Below are 20,220 nucleotides of genomic sequence, written 5' to 3' on the forward strand. Positions count from 1 at the left end.
AACAGGAAATGAAACTGAAGAAGTGGAACTGGACATGAACCAGTGGCTATACAGTGGTACCTCGGGTTACATACGCTTTAGCTTATAGACGCCGCTAACCCAGAAATAGTGTTTCGGGTTAAGAACTTTGCTTCAGAATGAGAACAGAAATTGTGCTCCGGCGGCGTGGCGGCAGCAGGAGGCCCCATTAGCTAAAGTGGTGCTTCAGGTTAAGAACAGTTTCAGGTTAAGTACGGACCTCTGGAACGAATTAAGTACTTAACCTGAGGTACCACTGTATAATGAAAAGAAAAATCATGGAACATTGGCCCAATGTAGAGTAGAGAGACTTGTCAAGGATGTAATGATTTATTATTATTCAATATGGAGTAATTATGGGAATTAATGGAGGTAAATTTAACATAAAAAATATGGTTGACATTTAACACCACCACCACCACCACCACCACCTGGGACCTAGGGATGGGCAATGTATCAATACATTAACCAAAATTGATTGGACGTCCACATCCTGGTAAAAGTTTCATAATTTTCGACATGGTGATACATCGCGAATCATGATGTGCACATGTGCTATGTAAGAAATTGTGATGTGGGAAAAACCGTGAAGCCAGTCATCACTTCTCTCATGATTCCTGCCACCCCTGTTCCTCTGTACTATATACAGCTGTAACAATATGTTAAAGGTAAGTAAAAATGTATCAGTTTTAGACCCCGAAGTAGTAGAAGATGCCAGGACATTACCCTGGTAACATTACATGGTTACGTCCTTATTTTAGACATTGTTATATATTAGTATATCATGGTGACTAGCTGGTGATATATCGGGATGTTGAAAACCAGACATCGTTCAGCCCTTCTGAATGTGATGTTGATGTGAGCTCTGGAATTTTAAATATTTTAATAGTTATGCAGAAATGTATTGCTGTGTATTTAAATACACTGCTGGAGCAAAAATAAAAATGTAAGGGTGGAACAAAACTATTTAGCATAGTTTAACAGTTCTAATTAACAATTTTTAAAATGTTTCACAAGGAAAATTGATCAATAAGGTTAACGGGTTATGTCAGATTTACTAACACAATGGCACATGCAAAAATGGGGGAAAGGGACTATTAGAAAAAAAGGACCAGAAATAACCTCTCACCCTTTGTAAGGTCACTGTATACTGTTCCCATATCAGCTCTTCCATGCCTGGGGCCTGCTGGACAATGAAAAGCAATAATCAATAGAACATCACAACAGAAGGCAGTCCTCACAAAATTAAGAACAGACCCTTTTCAAAGTCAGTATCAAACAGCAGTAATGTTTTGCAGTTATCACACTGCAGTGCTTTTAAAAATGGACATTAATTAGCCAGAATCTGAATAAAAAAATAAACACGTTTGAAGAACAAAATTTTAGTTGGAGAAGCCTTTTCCGTGTTTTTTATCTGTATGCACAAAAAGGAAACCACACTTGAGAGAAATAGCTCACACCCAGATCTTTATATATTTGTGCCTGTGGTACTTGTTGCCTGACAAAGGACCAAATCTCAGTAGCAGGGGAGCACATGCCTGAATGTAGATCACTTTGATTAAATTGATCATGATGGAAAACCCTAAGAGACCAGAGACCTTGAATAAACTGCTATCAAAATAGATAGGTCACCATTGCCACTCTGGGAAGAAGGGAGGGACAGAAGTTTAATAAATAAACAATATATGCAATGTAATAAAATAAAAATATTTTATTAATATTATTGACATGAAATTTTCATGGCTTTTGGCTAGAACAATAAACTTGTTGACTGAGTAAGAAATGAGATGGCCAGATCTGACACATCCAGTGACTGTCCCTGACAAGGTCCTGCCCAAGTCACCCCCATCCTGTCTGCAGTGAAGGCAGGTCAATAATGCAAGGTCTCACTGAATGACTAGAAAGCTCATGTAGGAGGTGATCTTTAAGATGTCTAAGCCCTAACCATATAGGGCTTTAAAATGCAATTAATAACTACCACATTGAATTGTACCCAAAAATTAATCTTAAGCCCCCCTCAAAACCTGGCCACCGCGTTCCGTACCAGTGCTGGCTTCCAAATGCTTTTGGAGACAGCTCCATGCACATAAGACAGCATGTATAGGAGAGAAGGTCTGGATTATATGCATACACCAAATATTGCAAATTACATTTTCAAGCATTTAGAAGACCTGATGCCTAAAGCCAGCTGCTTTGCAGGTGCCTGCACAAAACTTTAGTGTAAGCCCCTTACTCTAAATGAAACTCATGCATTGTTTGAAGCTCTAGCCCTCTTCATGCACTTACTCTATTAACTTCACCCAGAGGGACAATAGGGCTGTGTGTGCTGGCACCCTGCCCCCTCCACTCCTGACCTTCTGCATCAGCCTGGTCTGCATAGCACATTAAATCATAGTTTTAAACTAGCTATGGTTTAATGTGAGCTAGAGGGCATGCTGTTCAAAAGTTCCCTTGGTGCTCCCCCTAATCCTGCTGCAGCCACGCTGTGGACAACACACATCAGAGTCCAGCTTATTTCATGTCATCCCAACCCAGGTTCAGGGTTTGTTTCTCTCCAAATTAAATCAAAGTTTAAAACAAACTATAGCTTAATGTGATATGTGAAGGTCTGAAAGGGAATCGCAAGTGCATTTGACCGAACACACTTATAGTCCTCCACACACAATCAGGGTTTCCGACTGCAGGGATGATGGTAAAACATTCTGCTAAGCCATCTTACGATTCTCCTTCAGACCACCCTTCTCAATGTGGGAAGACTGAAGGAGATAAGACATGTAACCCCGCATCCCCTCCCTCACAGATAGTGCTCTCATCCTTACTATGTGCAGCATAACCGAATGCTGCCATGATAGTCTCTTGATGTGCTCCTACAACAGGACCACCATCTATGGTGCCTGGTGAACCACAGGGCAGTCAATCGGATGATTTCTAAGAGCTAAGATGCTGCCCACTTGGACTACTGCCATGCGCTCTATGACCTTTGAAGGTGCCTCAGAAACAACAACTAATTCAGAGTGCGGCAGCTAGACTAGTGACTGGGAGCAGCTGTCAGAACCATACAGAACTGGTCCTAAAGGCTCTACACTGACTCCTGGTATGTTTCTGAGCACAATTCAGAGTGTTGGTGCTGACCTTGAAAGCCTCAAATGGCCTTGGCCCAGGAGACCTGAAGGAGCGTCTCCACCCCCATTCTCCAACCCAGACATTGAGATCCAGCTCTGAGGGCATTATGGCAGTTCCTTTTTGGCAGCAGTAGTAATAGTAGTAATAATAATTGTAATACAGTGGTACCTTGGGTTACGAACTTAATTCATTCCGGAGGTCCATTCTTAACCTGAAACCACTCTTAACCTGAGGTGCCACTTTAGCTAATGGGGCCTCCTGCTGCCACCACCGCGTGATTTCTGTTCTCATCCTGAGGTAAAATTCTTAACCCTAGGTACTACTTCTGGGTTAGCGGAGTCTGTAATCCAAAGTGTTTGTAACCCGAAGTACCACTGTAATAATAATTTATTTATTATTTATACCCTGCCCATTTAGCTTGGTTTCCTCAGCCACTCTGGGCAGCTTACAGTGCATATAGAAAATGTAAAACATGCTGTGGAATGCCCTCTCATTAGGTGTTACGAAGATAACTACAACTTTTAATTACAGATAGGTAGCCGTGTTGGTCTGCCATAGTCAAAACAAAACAAAACAAAAAAAATTCTTTCCAGTAGCACCTTAAAGACCAACTAAGTTAGTTCTTGGTATGAGCTTTCGTGTGCATGCACACTTCTTCAGATACACTTAGTTGGTCTTTAAGGTGCTACTGGAAAGAATTTTTTTTTTTTTTGTTACAACTTTTAAGACATCTGAAGGCAGCCCTGTATTGGGAGGTTTTTAATGTTTGGTGTTTTATTAGGTTTTTATATCTGTTAGAAACTGCCCAAAGTGCCTGGGGCATGGTTCAAATAATAAAGATAGGAGTGATACAAATAAAATCATCATCATCATCATTTCAATCTGATCAGAGTTCAGATCCTCAGCAGATTGATTGATGCAATAAAAAAGTCATGCCTCGAGATAAAAAAAAAACCCTACATAAATTACAAGTTCAATATATTCTCTCTCACACACAGAGCTACTAAAAACATTTCAGAGATCTTTTTAATTACTATAATTACTACTACTATATGGCAGCTAAAGGTAAAGGGACCCCTGACAATTAAGTCCAGTCGCGGCAGCTACATATATACTAACAGGATATTTTCAGTAAGAAAAATGTTTTATTGTACTGGAAATGAAATGAATAAATTTCTACGCATGTTCAGCTACTTGCAGAATTTAAGAAGTGCAGATTGATGAATACAATGTTGAAATACTTTTAATTTTTACTTGTGAATAAAACTACAAATTATTTGAAAATTAGTTTGAACTACAGTGGTACCTCAGGTTACATACGCTTCAGGTTACATACTCCGCTAACCTAGAAATAGTGCTTCAGGTTAAGAACTTTGCTTCAGGATAAGAACAGAAATCGTGCTCCGGCAGCGGGAGGCCCCATTAGCTAAAGTGGTGCTTCAGGTTAAGAACAGTTTCAGGTTAAGAATGGACCTCCGGAATGAATTAAGTACTTAACCTGAGGTACCACTGTATCTGTGCCTCAGAAGAAAACCGGAAAGTCAAATGTTCCTTGGAATGGCATGCATCAAATTGTTACAAAGGGGAGGGGGGTGTATGCTTGGCTTTTGAATGCTGGTATAATCAACCTAAGAGGAAGCAGCTCTTAAGGTCACATTCTGTAGGATATAAAGTGCAGCACCAACAAAGTACTGGAAGTTCACCTTGGGAGTTCACAAGGCACAAAAGCCATCTGCTCTGTCCTAAATCTCTAACTCATAATCTCTTTAACATTATAAAATTTACAGCTGTTTGTTGTTGCAGAAATACTAACCAATGTTGACAGATTAATGGAAGGAGCAAAATGAGTGTGGGGGCTGGGTAAGACCACAGATGTTGTAAGTCACCATCTGAAGACTTCAGACTGTACCCGAGAGGGGATTAAATTCTGTCAGAGCAAGCACGAAACTCCAACTATATCAGGAGCCAGTGAACCTGGTACACGTTGCACTAGTGCTGCAAATGCATCAAGAGACAGGTTAAGGTACTAAGTGTCACCTATTCCTGAGGAGTAATGAGTGTATCATTTTAGAAAATGGCAAGAAATGTAATATGAATACATTAATTGATTGCACTGTCACACAATTAAACGGGTGATGATATTGCCAGTAGCTCACTTAGCACATTCTATTAAGCCTACATTAAAAGAAGAATTATTTAATAAACAATCTTCTCAAGCACAATTTTACAGATTTCATGCTAATTCATTCTAATTAGAAGAGTAATGTGATGATGAGATCCTAGTGAGACTTGAATGACACAGCAAGCCAGCAAGCTTCCCCCAGACACTCGGAAGGCATGGAAATCAGGGAGCCATTTAATGCTAAACTATTTGAGACTAAAATAAAGTACAACAATGTTGAAGACAGTCAAGAATCATGTCTTCTTCCTCGTTTTAAAACACAAAATCTTAGTATGGATGAGACAATAGGAAATACTAATGGTATATATTTTTCAAAAATTAACTCACATGCCATTTTAAAATCCTCAACTTTTTCACAGCATGTAGCCACATTCGTTGCAGAGCTTGAGCTGTCTTCATTGTGGCACACTATAATCTGTTAAGGGACTCTAACATCCCCGTCTTTTCATCAGTTTCCACCACTCAAACATTGTTATGTAATTCTAATACAATTGTGCCCTACATACTCAGCCAATCCTGCCTTCATTTCACACAATGACATATTAAAACCCACAGATGTACAAATGGCAACACATCTACTCCCAAAACAAATGTCACTATCTTAAAACAGAAAATAAATAACCCAGTACCTCAATTTAATTCCTATTTAAGTAACTTACTGGTGTCACCACTAGGCATCAACACACAGTCTCCTCCCCATTCCCAAAGAATATGCAGAAACGTGAGGAATTCGCAGTTACAGGAGAAGTGTTTGCCTGATCTGTAAGCAGCATTTAGGACACAGACTTTGCGTATTGGGGCATATGCCATTTGGCTGGCTTCTGCAATCACAGCTGTAAAGCTACTGGGGGAAAGAAATGAGAAAAGGACAACTCTGTACTGTAAACAGTCTCAGCTCCCACGTGTCTTGCTGCTCAGTCCATCCCAGGCTTCCTCTTCTGACCTTCTCCCATCAGAGGTGAGGCAGAGGGGATGCAAACACCTCCAGTATCTTCCTCTCTCCACAAGAGGCTCCCACAGCTGCTGTGCAAACCTATAGCTCAATGATGCCACCTCCTGGCTTTCAAAGCAGGAACTGGAAGAATGCTGCCTTGCTTACCGCACTAGTTTGCATGAAGAGGAGAAATCTGCACTTCTCACAAAAAAAGTCACAGAGCGAGAGACAGCCTGCCGAATGGTATAGAAGCTACTTCAGATAATATACCACTTGGCAGGCTGTCTCTTGCTCTGTGACTTTTTGTATTTTGTGACACATGCCTGAGGAGAAGAGCAAATGAGGCCACTCAGGAAAAAGGAAAAGTGTCTGAATGAAAGGTGTTCAGAATCCCCGATCTTTGGCAAGTTCCTTCCAGAGCTTCATCACGCAGGTGAGCCACTGACACAAGTGGCCTCATTTGATGTGCTACTGCTCATATGAGACAACTGTTTGGAATAGTTAACTGTTCCAGAGAGCAGACTGAGGCAATGCAAGAGCTTGATTGTAATGATGAAACAACCAAATGGAAACGGTCAAGAATCTCTCATACAAGACAACTGCAAGCAACTTAAGGTGGGGAGGAGAAAGAGGTTAGTCCAGTTTACTTGTGCATTTGTTTATTCATAAAGACAGGCTTATAGCAACACTGTGTTACACCGAGAGCAAGTTGCATTTCATGCACTTGCAGCCTAAGCATCTGAGTCAGAATGGGTCCTGAAGTCAACCTTATATTCCAAGCTTTCAGAATTTATTCTTAATGTAAAATTTACGTTGTCTTGGTACACACACAGTTTCCACTTTCCAACCCCCTCAAGCCCCAGGCTAGAAGTATGAGAGTATGTACACATTCCTGGATGCAGCAAGGTGTACCCCCCCAGGCTGTGTTTTGTTGAATTTGCACAGTGTTGTACCTAGCATTATGCTTTGATGCATTTATTTATATTGCTTTTATTTACTGCATTTATATCCCAGCTTCTTCTCCAAAGAGCTCCCTGCAACAGCCCCATGAGGTAGGTTAGGCTGAGAGATTGTGACTGGCCCAAGGTCACCTAGTGAGCTTCATGGCTGAGTGGGGATTTGAACCCTGGTCTCCAGGTCCTAGTCTGACACACTAACCACTAGGCCACTCTAAGGCTGCTAAACAAGGAAATATACTGGTGAACAAAAGGTGGAGACTTAACAGCTTCCCAGGAGGTAGCTCAGCTGACCAGTACTTTGCAGATGCTTTGCAGATAATTCCAGCTTGCTAACTATCTAGGAGGGACCCCACCCCCCATCAAAGATCCAGTGGCAAGTAAACAAAGAACTGGAAAGCTCTTCTTTCTTCCCTCAACAGTGGAAAAAAGAGATGGAAGAGTTTTTGTTTTTGTTTTCTGGTGGTGTTTATGTTGTTAGTTCCCCCTAAATGGCTTTCCTCCATATTAAAAAGGAAAGGTTTTTTTAAATTTAAAAGAGACTATCATTTTGCTTGCTTGCCCTCCCTCCTTCCCTTTGATGAAAAGGAAGAGACTGGTGAGATGAGGGCTTGGCAGGTGGGGAATGGAGGGGAGAAGATTTAGCTGCTGCCTTAAGCCGAAATGGGAGGTTGGGTACTGTGTGAGAATGATGAGGAGGGTGTTTTCAGTAAGCAGTGAAAGCAAATGTGTGTCTACTCACAAGCAAGCCCTCCTGAATTCCATGGGGCTTACTCCCAAGAAAGTAGAAGTTTAGTTGAACTCAGTGGGGCTTCTGCATGTAGGGATTCCACTTAGACCTCTGAGTGGGGAAGTAGATGCAACCTGACTAAATCACTTAAACTACTCATAAATTAGTTGAAAATGTATTAAATATAATGTATGGAAGTTTATTTAATATTTTTATTAAATCTACTACTTCATTACATTTTAAGGCCCTCCACCACTGCAGGGAGCCCTGTCAAAGCCCCTAGCTGCTGCCGGGAAGCGCAGCGCAGGCTCCACTGCTGCGGGGAGGTATGGCCGGCACCTCCTCTGCTGTGGGGAGGCCTGGCAAGGCCCACCACCACTGCAGATAGATATTGTGATATACTAAGATATCACGATATTTAGCTGGTGATATATTGTGATGCTGAAAGCCAGATATCGCCCAGCCACCCGCTGTCTGTCCATGGTTTTCCCATCCTCCCCAACCCCTCCACCCACCCTCAACTCCTACGGGTGAAGCTTTCATCCCTCTGTCCCATGGAAATCATCTCCCTGCAGCTGTCATCTGCAGACACATTTCTATACATCTTCCAGATGCACTGGGATTTACTCCCAGTAAGAGAGAAATAGTCTAGGTGAAAGCATCCATTTCCTGGTTATGTCCTTCTTAGCATTTCTAGCTCCTCCTTTGACACAAAGACACTTACACAGCTTCTCCCCATCTCCATTTTAAAAGCTAGCAATAGTTGGTGGTGGGAGGGGGGCCCGCTTGTGCCTTCTGGGCTCTGAATTAGCTAGACTCTCTTAATTCTCTGCAGCAGTCTCTGCTCACTTTATCCTCCAGAGGCCTGCAGCTAGTTCACACTTTAAATAATCAAGGAGAGTAAGACAGATCCCCCCCTTTTGTTGTTTGCAGATGCTGATGGACAGAGATGAGAATGGATCTCTCCTCCTCTTCACCTCTTGTTTTAAGGCAGCAAAACTTGGAAGTAAGACCTATTGAAATGAACAAGCCTTTGACTGCAATCCTAACCCACTTACCAGGGAATTACTTCTGATCTGAAGAAGTGTGCATGCACACGAAAGCTCATACCAATGACAAACTTAGTTGGTCTCTAAGGTGCTACTGGAAGGATTTTTTTTATTTTGTTTCAACTACAGCAGACCAACACGGCTACCTACCTGTAACTACTTCTGAACAGACATTGTTAGGTAGGATTGCAGCCTTAGTTTTGAATCAACGGGATCAGGACAAGTTGGCAGGTGGGAAGGGAGATGCTGCTCTGGGATACCGCCTCCCCCACCCCAAAGTTAGACATATAGGACCACCCCCAATTGGCAAATGTGTCAGTTGTGCATCTCATGGCCCAAGGAGTCATCCTACAGTTCTCAAATGGGGTGAAGCTGGATTGGGGGAAACTGCATCAAAACACAAAAGATACCTGTGGATTATAGGTAATATCCTATGTTAGGGGTCAGCAACCTTTTTCAGCAGGGGGCCGGTCCACCGTCCCTCAGACCATGTGGTGGGCTGGACTATATTTTGAGGGGGGTAATGAACAAATTCCTATGCCCCACAAATAACCCAGAGATGCATTTTAAATAAAAGGACACATTCTACTCATGTAAAAACACGCTGATTCCCAGACTGTCCATAGGCAGGCTTTAGAAGGCGATTGGGCTGGATCCGGCCCCCAGGCCTTAGTTTGCCTACCCATGTTCTATGTACATGGATTCAAACAAATAGGGGTGGGGAAACACTGGAGCAGAGTAAACAGTAATGTGTCCACAGCCCTAATTTAAGACAAAATGCAGGTTCACAAACTTTACTTAGGAAGTGTGACAATAAGCTCAAGAAGTAATTGAGGCAATAAATCAAACAAAAGTAGGGAAATCCCCAGGGCCAGATGGAATAACGGCAAAATATTATAAAAAAATGAGTGAACAGCTTGTGAATCCCCTGAAAGATACAATGAATGAGATTCTGAAAATAGGGGAAGTTCCAGAAACATGGAAAGAGGCCTATATAACTTTGATACCAAAACAGGATTCGGATGTGACATTAGTTAAAAACTACAGGCTGATTTCATTATTAAATAATGATTATAAACTATTTGTATTTGTCATGGCAAATAGAATGATTTTTTTTAAAAAAAGAACTTATTCATCATGACCAAGCTGGATTCCTTCCAGGTAGACAAATTAAAGATAATATTAGAAATGTACTGAATATTATAGAGTATCTGGAAATGAGAAATGAGAAAAAAGCAACATTAATGTTTATAGATGCGGAGAAAGCATTTGATAATGTTTCTTGGAGTTTTATGAAGAAGGTGATGGAGGAGATGGGATTTGGAGAAAATTTCAATAGGGGAATGCAAGCTGTTTACTCCGACCAAAATGCAAAAATAATCGTAAACCGGGTAATAACAGATAAATGTAGTATACAAAAAGGGACAAGACAAGGATGTCCCTTGTCACCATTGTTGTTTGTTCTGGTTCTGGAAGTCTTGAGAAGATAAGACAAGATAGGGAAGTAGTAGGTATTAAAATTAAAAAGAATGAACATAAATTAAAAGCATTTGCAGATGATTTGGTAATAACGGTAGAGGATCCAAAGAATTCTCTTCCAAAAGTAATGAATATAATACAAGAATTTGGTCGTGGCAGGATTTAAATTAAATAAAAATAAGACGAAATTGTTACTAAAAATATTAAAGAATCGAAAAAGAAAGAAATAACAGAGATGGTAGGGATAGAGGCATATAAAAAAGTAAAATATTTAGGAATTTGGATAACATCAAAAAATATAAATATTTTTAAAGATAACTATGAAAAAATTTGGCAGGAAATTAAAAGAAATTTGGAAACATGGAATAGGATGAATCTCTCTTTAATGGGAAGAATTGCAACTATAAAAATGAATGTACTTCCAAGGATGTTATTTCTCTTCCAAACTCTTCCAGTAATAACAAGGAGTGCATGCTTCAAAGAATGGCAGAGAGAAATATCAAGATTTGTCTGGAATGGGAAAAAACCAAGGATAAAAAACAAAATTTTAACAGATGTGAAAGAAAGAGGCAGATTCTCACTTCCAGATTTAAAATTGTATTATGAAGCTGCATCCCTAATATGGATCCGAGATTGGATCAAGTTAGACAGGGAGGAAATAACAGACTTGGAAGGACATGATAATAGATTTGGATGGCATGCCTATCTTTGGTATGGAAAAGCAAAAGTACATGTAGGATTTCATAATCATTCAATTAGAAGATCACTGTTTAAAGTATGGGAGAAATATAAAGATTTATTAGAACCCAAAACACCAGGGTGGCGATCACCTATTGAAGCACTATCACTTAAAATACTGTGGGGGGGGGGGAGGAGAGTGGCCAAGATATAGAGAACTGTTGGTGGAGCAAGAGGGAAAGTTAAAACTGAAAGAATACGATGAAATAAAAGAACATCTTCAAAGTTGGTTACATCATAGATAATTACAGGAGATATTTAAGGAGGATAACAAAAAAGGCTTCTCATATTCGGCTTCCAATTTCCAAAAGGAAGTGATAGAAGAAAACACAAAATTATTAAAAAACACATATAACATCCTTTTGGAATGGGAGACCAAAGATGAAGAAGTAAAATCAGTAATGATTAAATGGGCGCAAGATGTAGGACATAATATACAATTTCAGGAATGGATAAAACTGTGGAAAGTAAATTTGAAATTTACAGATTGAATATTATTGAGAGAGATATACAATGAATTGAAGAAAATGTTAAAAATAACCTTTGTAAAAAAACTAGAAGCCTTTTTATTAGGTATTTTAGGTCAAGACATACCAAAAGAAATGAGGACTTTATTTATGTATGCCACTACAGCAGCAAGAATGTTGATTGCACAAAACTGGAAGACTGGAGAAATACCAACTAAAGGACAATGGCAAGAGAAGTTGAGGAACTATGCAGAACCAGCAAAAATGACAGAAGGCTAAGAGAAAAAGACAACAGAGACTTTGAAAAAGAGTGTAATATGAATGGTTATTCATATTATACTTTCAGAAACAAAGAAAGGCAACAGACTTGATGGCAGGATTTAAATAAACATTCACATTATCAGCATTAGAAAATGTTTGGAAGATAGTAAAATAAGATGATGTATTTAATTTTATTTTTATGTTTTTAAGGCTTGATGTTATGTTATTGATAACTTTTTCTGTTGAGAGACAGCAAAGCAGATGAAAATAGAAACAAACCAGAAACGCAAGTTGGGGGAAGTCTTGGAGGGGAGGGAGGGAGGAATATATAGCAAATGTTAAAAATTTGAGTTGTATGTAATGAACGAAAATGAAAAAACTATGGGCTGGTTCACATGCCTGCGCATCACTTGCACCACAATCCTATGGATGTTTACTCAGGAGCAAGTCTCTACTTTTGAGGTGATATGAAATCTTTGTGCTGCTTCAGCTGTAAGGTCTTTGACATCTGCAACTCACTCCTTGTTGAAGCTGCATATAGGAAGTGGCCGAAGTGCAGCTGAGACAGAACAAGTGGAAAGACAAGGCGAGGAGCAGGACCCGTCCTTACAGTGTGGAAGGCCAGCATTCAGCTCCTAACGCTAGACTTCAAAAGAACATCTCTGCCTTTAGGCACATACATCTGAACTAGAGTAAATAAGATAAACCAATGACAGGCTTTTGAGCACTTTTCACCTGATCCATCTCTCAGGTGCTGCAAGGGAATATAGACTATTCAATATCCAGTTACCTCCCTCCTGCTTAATATTTTCCTTTATTTCCCTCCACCCATTTTTTCTGGATCAAGTGAAGAAGCTTTATGCATATTGTTTGCTGCTGCTTTTTAACAATGGCTCATTTTCCTTCTGCCCTCAAGTTGCAGCTTCATAACTCATTGTTTCTGGTAATGGGATCTGAATGACTCCTTAATTTAAGCAGCTTCTGAATTTACAGAAACACACTGAAAGGCAAGGAAACAGAACTGTTATTTTATGACACAAAAATAAATAAACCCTTTAATTTGGTGCTGAATCACTCACTAATGGTCATATCGGCAGTTACTGTGAATTTGGAGTAATGCGAATGGCCAGTATAATTAAATTGATTGGTAGCAGCTGCTACAGAAGTGATGGGTGTTAAAACAGCAAATGACCTATAAACTAATTTTCCACTAGATGGTGGTATTAAGCAGCTATTTGACAAGACAGATGAAAGAAAGGAGCACACACGCACACACACTGATAATTGGAAAGCAAAAAACCTTTTTCCATTCAAATTATTTTTACCAGATTCACTTAAGTCTTAATACAACAGATAGGCAGGCAAACTTCTAAAAGCCACTAGTTTGTATACATTTCCTAGGATTTCTGCAGCTAAGTATCAAATTTAGAATGTTCCTGTAAGTTCTCTGGGGATTCTCTTTAAAATGTGTGTGTGTCTGTGTAAAGCCACCATTTGTACAGTAGTATCACTGCCCACAGCAGATACTTTAGATGGACAAGGTAGATTTCTCCAATTCTTTCATCATTACATAAATAAAGTATGACTAAGCAGGGTCTAAAAACATGGGACAGAAGACTATTTTGTAACTACTACTACTACTCATCTGAGGGATGCGGGTGGTGCTGTGAGTTAAACCATAGAGCCTAGGACTTGCTGATCAGAAGGTCGGCGGTTCGAATCCCCGCAACGGGGTGAGCTCCCGTTGCTCGGTCCCTGCTCCTGCCAACGTAGCAGTTCAAAAGCATGTCAAAGTGCAAGTAGATAAATAGGTACCGCTCCGGCAGGAAGGTGTTTCCGTGCACTGCTCTGGTTCACCAGAAGCGACTTAGTCATGCTGGCCACATGCTGTACGCCGGCTCCCTCGGCCAATAAAGCGAGATGAGTGCCGCAACCCCAGAGTTGGTCATGACTGGACCTAATGGTCAGGGGTCCCTTTACCTTTTACTTTACTCCTCATTTGATGGGGCTTGTACAGGAAAGTGTTTCAGAGAGGCTAATCCTAACACCATCATTCTTGGGACCAACACCTAGACAATGCTGCCAATAGAGCTCTCTGAAAATATTAGAAGAGACCCATTTACTTGCAGCTCAAGACAACCTGCTACTTCAAAGCTAAGCATCTCTAAGTGCACCTTCAGCCAGCCACCTACAGTCTTGGATGCTCCTTGGCTCAGAACTACTGGTTCTCTCTCACAACCCTCACCATGATGCCATCCCTGCAACTGGGAAGTCCTGGTGCTCAAGAGAAGCTGGCTAGTTCTGCCACCTGAAAGCAGAGGCATAAGGCTCGATCCTTTACAGGAGTGTTTCCCAAAGTGTGGTACATGTACCCTCAGCAGGACATGAATGGGGTTCAAAGGGTACATGGCAGACATTTTAATTATAATTCATCATAGCTTTTTTAGCTGCATAAAACAATTCAAAGCTAAAATAGTATTATTAAAACTACTCCCCAATTATCTTCTTCTAAGAAGGGGAATGCCAGTAAGAATAAACTTTCAGAAGGAGTACATGATTATTCAAAGTTTGGGAAACACCGCTTTACAGCATAACCAACAGGGTTCCCTGCAGGTGTTGCTGGACTACAAATAACATCAGGCCGAGTCAGCATGGCCAATGGGCAAGGGAGTTGTAGTCCAACGGCACCTGGAGGGCACCCAGTTGGCTGCCCCTACTTTACAGGCTCACACTTTGTCGCCCTATTATTAGATGCAGTCACCACTGTGGCACATGAGGCGGCAGGGCTCCTTCAAATAGCTCATCAAATTGATCTGGAACCATGAAGGGAAAGCTATTGCCATTGCCCAAGCTTTGTTTCAGTGAAAAGCTTCAACATCTAACATTAGAGGAGGGACTTTAAAAACAGCACCCAGACTTGTTAGTTACTGACTTTTGCATGCACATTATTTCTGACAACCACAAAGAACACCAGTGACAATACATTCAAACTTCTCCAACAGGATATAACTAATTATTTAAAATTTGAGCCAGGAACAACTAAACTTATAAAACCACAGATTTATACTTTTCAAAGTAAGTGTCAGAAAACAAAAGCAATTTCTCTGCTCTTAGCAGCCCGCCTCAAGTTTTGTTGCAATTATATACAGTGGTACCTCAGGTTAAGTACTTAATTCGTTCCAGAGGTCCATTCTCAACCTGAAACTGTTCTTAACCTGAAGCACCACTTTAGCTAATGGGGCCTCCCAGTGCCGCCGCACCGCCAGAGCACGATTCCTGTTCTTATCCTGAAGCAAAGTTCTTAACCTGAAGCACTATTTCTGGGTTAGCAGAGACTAAACCTGAAGCGTATGTAACCTGAAGCGTATGTAACCCGAGGTACCACTGTACTCACTTAAGGAGCAGGGTACACCATATAACAAGCTAACAACTTCTCCATGGAATTTGCTCATCTCTTCCAATGCACCTGGCCACTCCCTCAGCACTAATAATGATAATTTGATTTATTACCTGCCCAAGAGCAGGTCACAACAACTCAAAATACAACATTAAAATCAGGTTTTTTAAAAATTACAATCAAAAGAATATTGTGGTCCTCTCACAGCCCCCCCCAATATTAAGTGAATATTTGTGTTGTGTAGGATGCATTCACACATTACAGCAGGCCATAATTGGGGAATATTTTTCCACCTAAGGGTCAGACCAAGAACTGACCATGTGGGGCAGGTGGGCATGGGGAGGGAGAACCTGCACCTGCTTTGCTCCCTCCTCTGATGAGCAGCTTCAACAAATCATTATTCTTGGCTTATTTCAACTAGGGATTGTGGTTTGCTTTTTTGGCTATATTTATGCTGTCACTTGTACTCATATCACCAGCAAAGTGAGGGTGACGCTGGGATCGAAGGGCATGTGGCCATTATTATTATTATTATTATTATTATTATTATTATTATTATTATTATTATTATACTGCCCTATAACTGGAGGTCTAATGCATCTGGCTGTTGCGTTCTTCTCACGTCCTGAGCCGCTCTGAGAGACTGAGATTATCCCAGCCTTGCAAAGCAGATTGGGGCTGGCGTCTCATCAGCAGTGAGGGCTGGGCCCCGCCCCTTGGCGCACCTGCCCCAGGTGCAATGAAGACATGCTCCACCAATGAATCCCAGTAGTATCTACCCAACGGATAATTTGGCCCAGGTTCTAAAGAAGTCAATGTTATGAATAATAACTGGCAACCATCTCCCCCACTCTAAAATAGCAAAGCAACAGGGAGGTAGGAATATGGACGTTCTCCACAACTCGGGCGTGTCATTTTATGGGTGATGCTTAATTTTGCAAATTTATTCAGTGAGGTCTTAAAAATATGTTTTTGGTTGTGAGGAATTCAGTGTTTCAAGCTAACTCTGGAGGACTATCTAGTGGTCTTCAGCTGGTGAATTCTAAATTGGAGGTGCTGGACGCTCCTTCCTTGGAGTTTTTGAAGCAGAGGTGGGATGGTCCTCTGTCATGGATGCTTTAGTTGAGATTTTTAGATTGCAGAGGGTTGGACCAGATGACCCTTGGAGTCCTTTCCAAGTCTACAATTCTATGATTCTATAGCGCAACAAAGGGACGCGGGTGGCACTGTGGGTTAAACCACAGAGCCTAGGGCTTGCCGATCAGAAGGTCGGCGGTTCGAATCCCCGCGATGGGGTGAGCTCCCGTTGCTCGGTCCCTGCTCCTGCCAACTTAGCAGTTCGAAAGCACGTCAAAGTGCAAGTAGATAAATAGGTACTGCTCTGGCGGGAAGGTAAACGGCGTTTTCGTGCGCTGCTCTGGTTCGCCAGAAGCGGCTTAGTCATGCTGTACGCCGGCTCCCTCGGCCAATAAAGCGAGATGAGCGCCGCAACCCCAGAGTCGGTCACAACTGGACCTAATGGTCAGGGGTCCCTTTACCTTAAGTTTCTATTTGATTCTCAAGCCCATCCATTTAAATGACTATTCTCACTTGATATATCCTTTGTCCTAGTTCTAATAAAACAATTGTTCACCACTTATTCACATACTACTTTTCACTGTATCTGTATCTCACTGGATGATAAAATAGATTAATACACAACAGGAATTCTCTTCAAAGTCAAATATATTTTAAGGTACAAGATTTTATAAATATAAAATTATATGTGACATATTGCTAAAAGAAATAAAGGAAATAATTTCAACCTGAACTCATACGTTAACCTACTAACAGACTTAGCAGTGTGAGCCTGACTTGTATGCATACTCTCTGACACCACCAATTAAAACTGAAATAAAGGCTTAAACTATATTCAGCCATTTAACTGAGAATTGAATTAGGACAATTACCGCAAGAAACCTCTTTGCTTAATTCTGAGGATTTTTCCAGACACTGGAGTCTTTGTTCTACTGTATAATCCATTGTAAACTGTTTGTGCTGCAATTGTTAGGTCTGGGCAAGAAAATTCAGGATCTGAATGGAGAGAGTGATGCCCACTGACATAGGCATAACTTTCTTGATACATTTGCAAAAAGGCTTTTTAGTGGAACTGCTAGATGTCATTAGCTAGGGAACAAAGCATCAACTGATCAGCTACAAGGCCCCATTTAACTGATTCCTTTTCCAGAAAAACTTATCTCTTCCATGGCCTTCTTGTGATGATAACCCAGGAAAACAAGTTGTCCATATGAATCTCTCAGACCTTGCCCTACTTCTATAAAAGCAGCCTGTGCTGGCGTCAGATGCTCCTCCCGGGGCAACTCATTTCAATATTCTCTTTGCAAGTTCTGTCTGGCAATGGGCAGCCTCCTGCCATTCAGGAACCCAAGGGAGGTCACTGGCTGCACGCTGGATAAAATGGGTACACAGTTCTTGGGTGCAAACGCCAACATTTCTGGGCAGAGAAGTGTCTTACAGGTTTCCCTGCCTCTTTATACAAATGCAATACCTGAACTCTTCACTTCTCTATAGTAAGCTTGAAGTGTTTTTGTAGGATGTTGTAGAGGACGGGGGATAATTAACCAAACCAATCCTCTTGGCAAACTGGGAATATCCCTTCACTCACCCAAGTTTAGGATATTCTACACCTTTCCTCAGCAGAGTTTCTTTTTCTCTCAGAAAAATAAGTGGCTCACGTAAATGTAAACTAAGCTTTAATAATAAACTGAGAGAAAACTGTAACAAAATAACAGAATGAGAGAAACTAAATACAGCAGACATGTTCAAGGCATTGATCGCGATCTACCAGTCAATCCTGGGATGAATTCTGGTCGATCGCCACACCACCTCACCCTGAGCTCCTCTCGCCTGCGTGCACCCATGCCTACCCTGTCAGCACGCACACCCTCCCTGCACCCACCCCTGGGTGGTAGATCACTGCCAGTTTTACACTGGATCGTAGATCACATCCTACTTCTTGGTCCCTCTGAACGGAACCACCCTGAAGGGAGGGGCTGATTCTGGAGCAAAACACTCAAGCCCCGCCCACCAGGCCCCAAACATTCTACCATTCAAATGAGGCCCCAGGGTTTTTCTTACAGGGAACACATTATATTTTCACCTTTTGTTGATATTGGTTCAAACACCTCAGGATGGAGCAAAAAAACCACCTTTCAGATTCTAATCCTTCAGAAATTTCATTGTACACAATCTCATTAGAAGATACCCTTCCCCATTTTTCATAACAAGAAAAAGCATCAGAAATTGCTTCTCAGTTATGACTTCAGTTTAGCTAACAACATACTAGCTGTTCAGAGAGAACCAAAAGACAATAGAATTGCAACATTTCCACACTCACACCCTTAGGAAAACAAGGACTGAGGAATGGGAAATTTAACTACAACCAGGCATTTGTTTCAACAGGCTGAAAGCTAAGATTTCAAGGGCTGCCCTCTGCCAAATGCTTTTTTTCTTTCTTTTTAGTGTGAAGAGGACGAAAACAATGAGAAGACTCAGAATCCTCACAGAACTCTAGTCCAATGGTTGCCATTAATCTGATTTGAACTTATTTATAATGAAATGATTTTAGAATGTTGTATTATTTTATTGTTGTTAGCCGCTCTGAGCCCGGCTTTGGCTGGGGAGGGCAGGATATAAATAATTTTTTTTATTTATTTATTATTATTATTATTAACCATTTTTCCTAGTGAAGCATGTAAGGGAGGAGGGTGCTTCAAAGTTCACTTCTGCTGCTAAATTCATATCTTTTCCACCTCTCTTCTGACATGTCACATTAAATATTTTTTTCCAGACCATCTTGTGACTGAAAGGGTTCAGTTCAGCAGTTGACGCAATGGGTAGCCTGCCTTGTTTGTGCAATCAAAGAGGGCGGCTGGCATGCATAAAGAACAGATTTTCCTTTATTTTGGACGACATAAAGGAGAATAAAAACGGGAGGGTGGGCAAGGAGGCAGTTCTTCATACATTTGCCTTTGTAACGCTAAAGAAGATTATGATTTTCTACTGAAGTTGAATTTTACATGTGGATTTTTCTTTTTGTTTTATCAAAATGTATAAACAAATCTCATCAAAGTTAATGACAAGCTTGGGAGCGGAACCATTGCCAGTCTTTTCAGTGTAAATCAATAAATACTTTTTGAGGTAGTTTTAAAAGATATGGCACTGCGTCAAACACACAGACACAGCAGTTTGGCCTAATATTGCTTCTGTTGTATCTACCTGCAAGACTGGCGCCACACTCTGGCAGTCCTTCCTCCCTGTCGGGGGAAATTATAGTGATGGCTGATGCTACTTTGTTTAGTCCTTCTCTGCTGAGTGCAGTGCTAAGCTCCACCGCTCAAGCTTGCAAAGCCCAGACAGCAGGTCTTGGGGTGGAGTTCAGGAGAGAAGCAGCCACCATCTCTAGCACCCCAAAATTCTGCTGAGCACAAAGTATACATGTCCACAGGAATTATGGGGATTATAAGAATTGTGGGGTTTAAGGCACCTCTCTCTGCTCGCTGCTTCAGAGTGAGGAGGAAGAAAAAAGAAAGAGGCAAACATATTTAAGGATAAGCCATAAGCCTCTCTGGGGCCTGTGAGTCCTGGTGTTTGTTGATAACAGGAAACAAATCAGCTTCTTCTTCTTCTTCTTCCCCCCACCATGGTAGGTACTCACACCAAGCTGATGAACTAGATATCCTGGTCATCTCATAAAGTAGCCAAAATCTGGGTTTGTTCCAGGAGCTTAAGAATCCAATTCAACCTACAAAGACAATATCTTCCAATAACCATCTATGAGTCAAGATGTGGTTCCTGACCATGAGAAATTAGCAAGAAGGTCCCAG

General features: G+C 41.1%; 1 protein-coding gene across 12 annotated transcripts in view; it reads right to left on the reverse strand.

The window, feature by feature from the left end:
* Positions 1–20,220, reverse strand: part of TJP2 (tight junction protein 2) — an 82,085-nt gene that overhangs the window by 25,403 nt on the left and 36,462 nt on the right. For 6 of the 12 annotated variants that reach the window (XM_083576576.1, XM_083576572.1, XM_083576573.1 and 3 more), the window contains one exon: positions 1,148–1,204. In XM_083576576.1, the coding sequence (XP_083432702.1) occupies positions 1,148–1,192 (45 nt within the window). In that variant the 5' untranslated portion in view covers positions 1,193–1,204. The remainder of the gene's footprint in view (positions 1–1,147; positions 1,205–20,220) is intronic. The other 6 variants (XM_083576577.1, XM_083576582.1, XM_083576578.1 and 3 more) reach the window with 1 other exon arrangement.

This window comes from Podarcis filfolensis (genome assembly GCF_964270895.1).
Source record: "Podarcis filfolensis genome assembly, chromosome: 11".
Lineage (NCBI taxonomy): Eukaryota > Metazoa > Chordata > Lepidosauria > Squamata > Lacertidae > Podarcis > Podarcis filfolensis.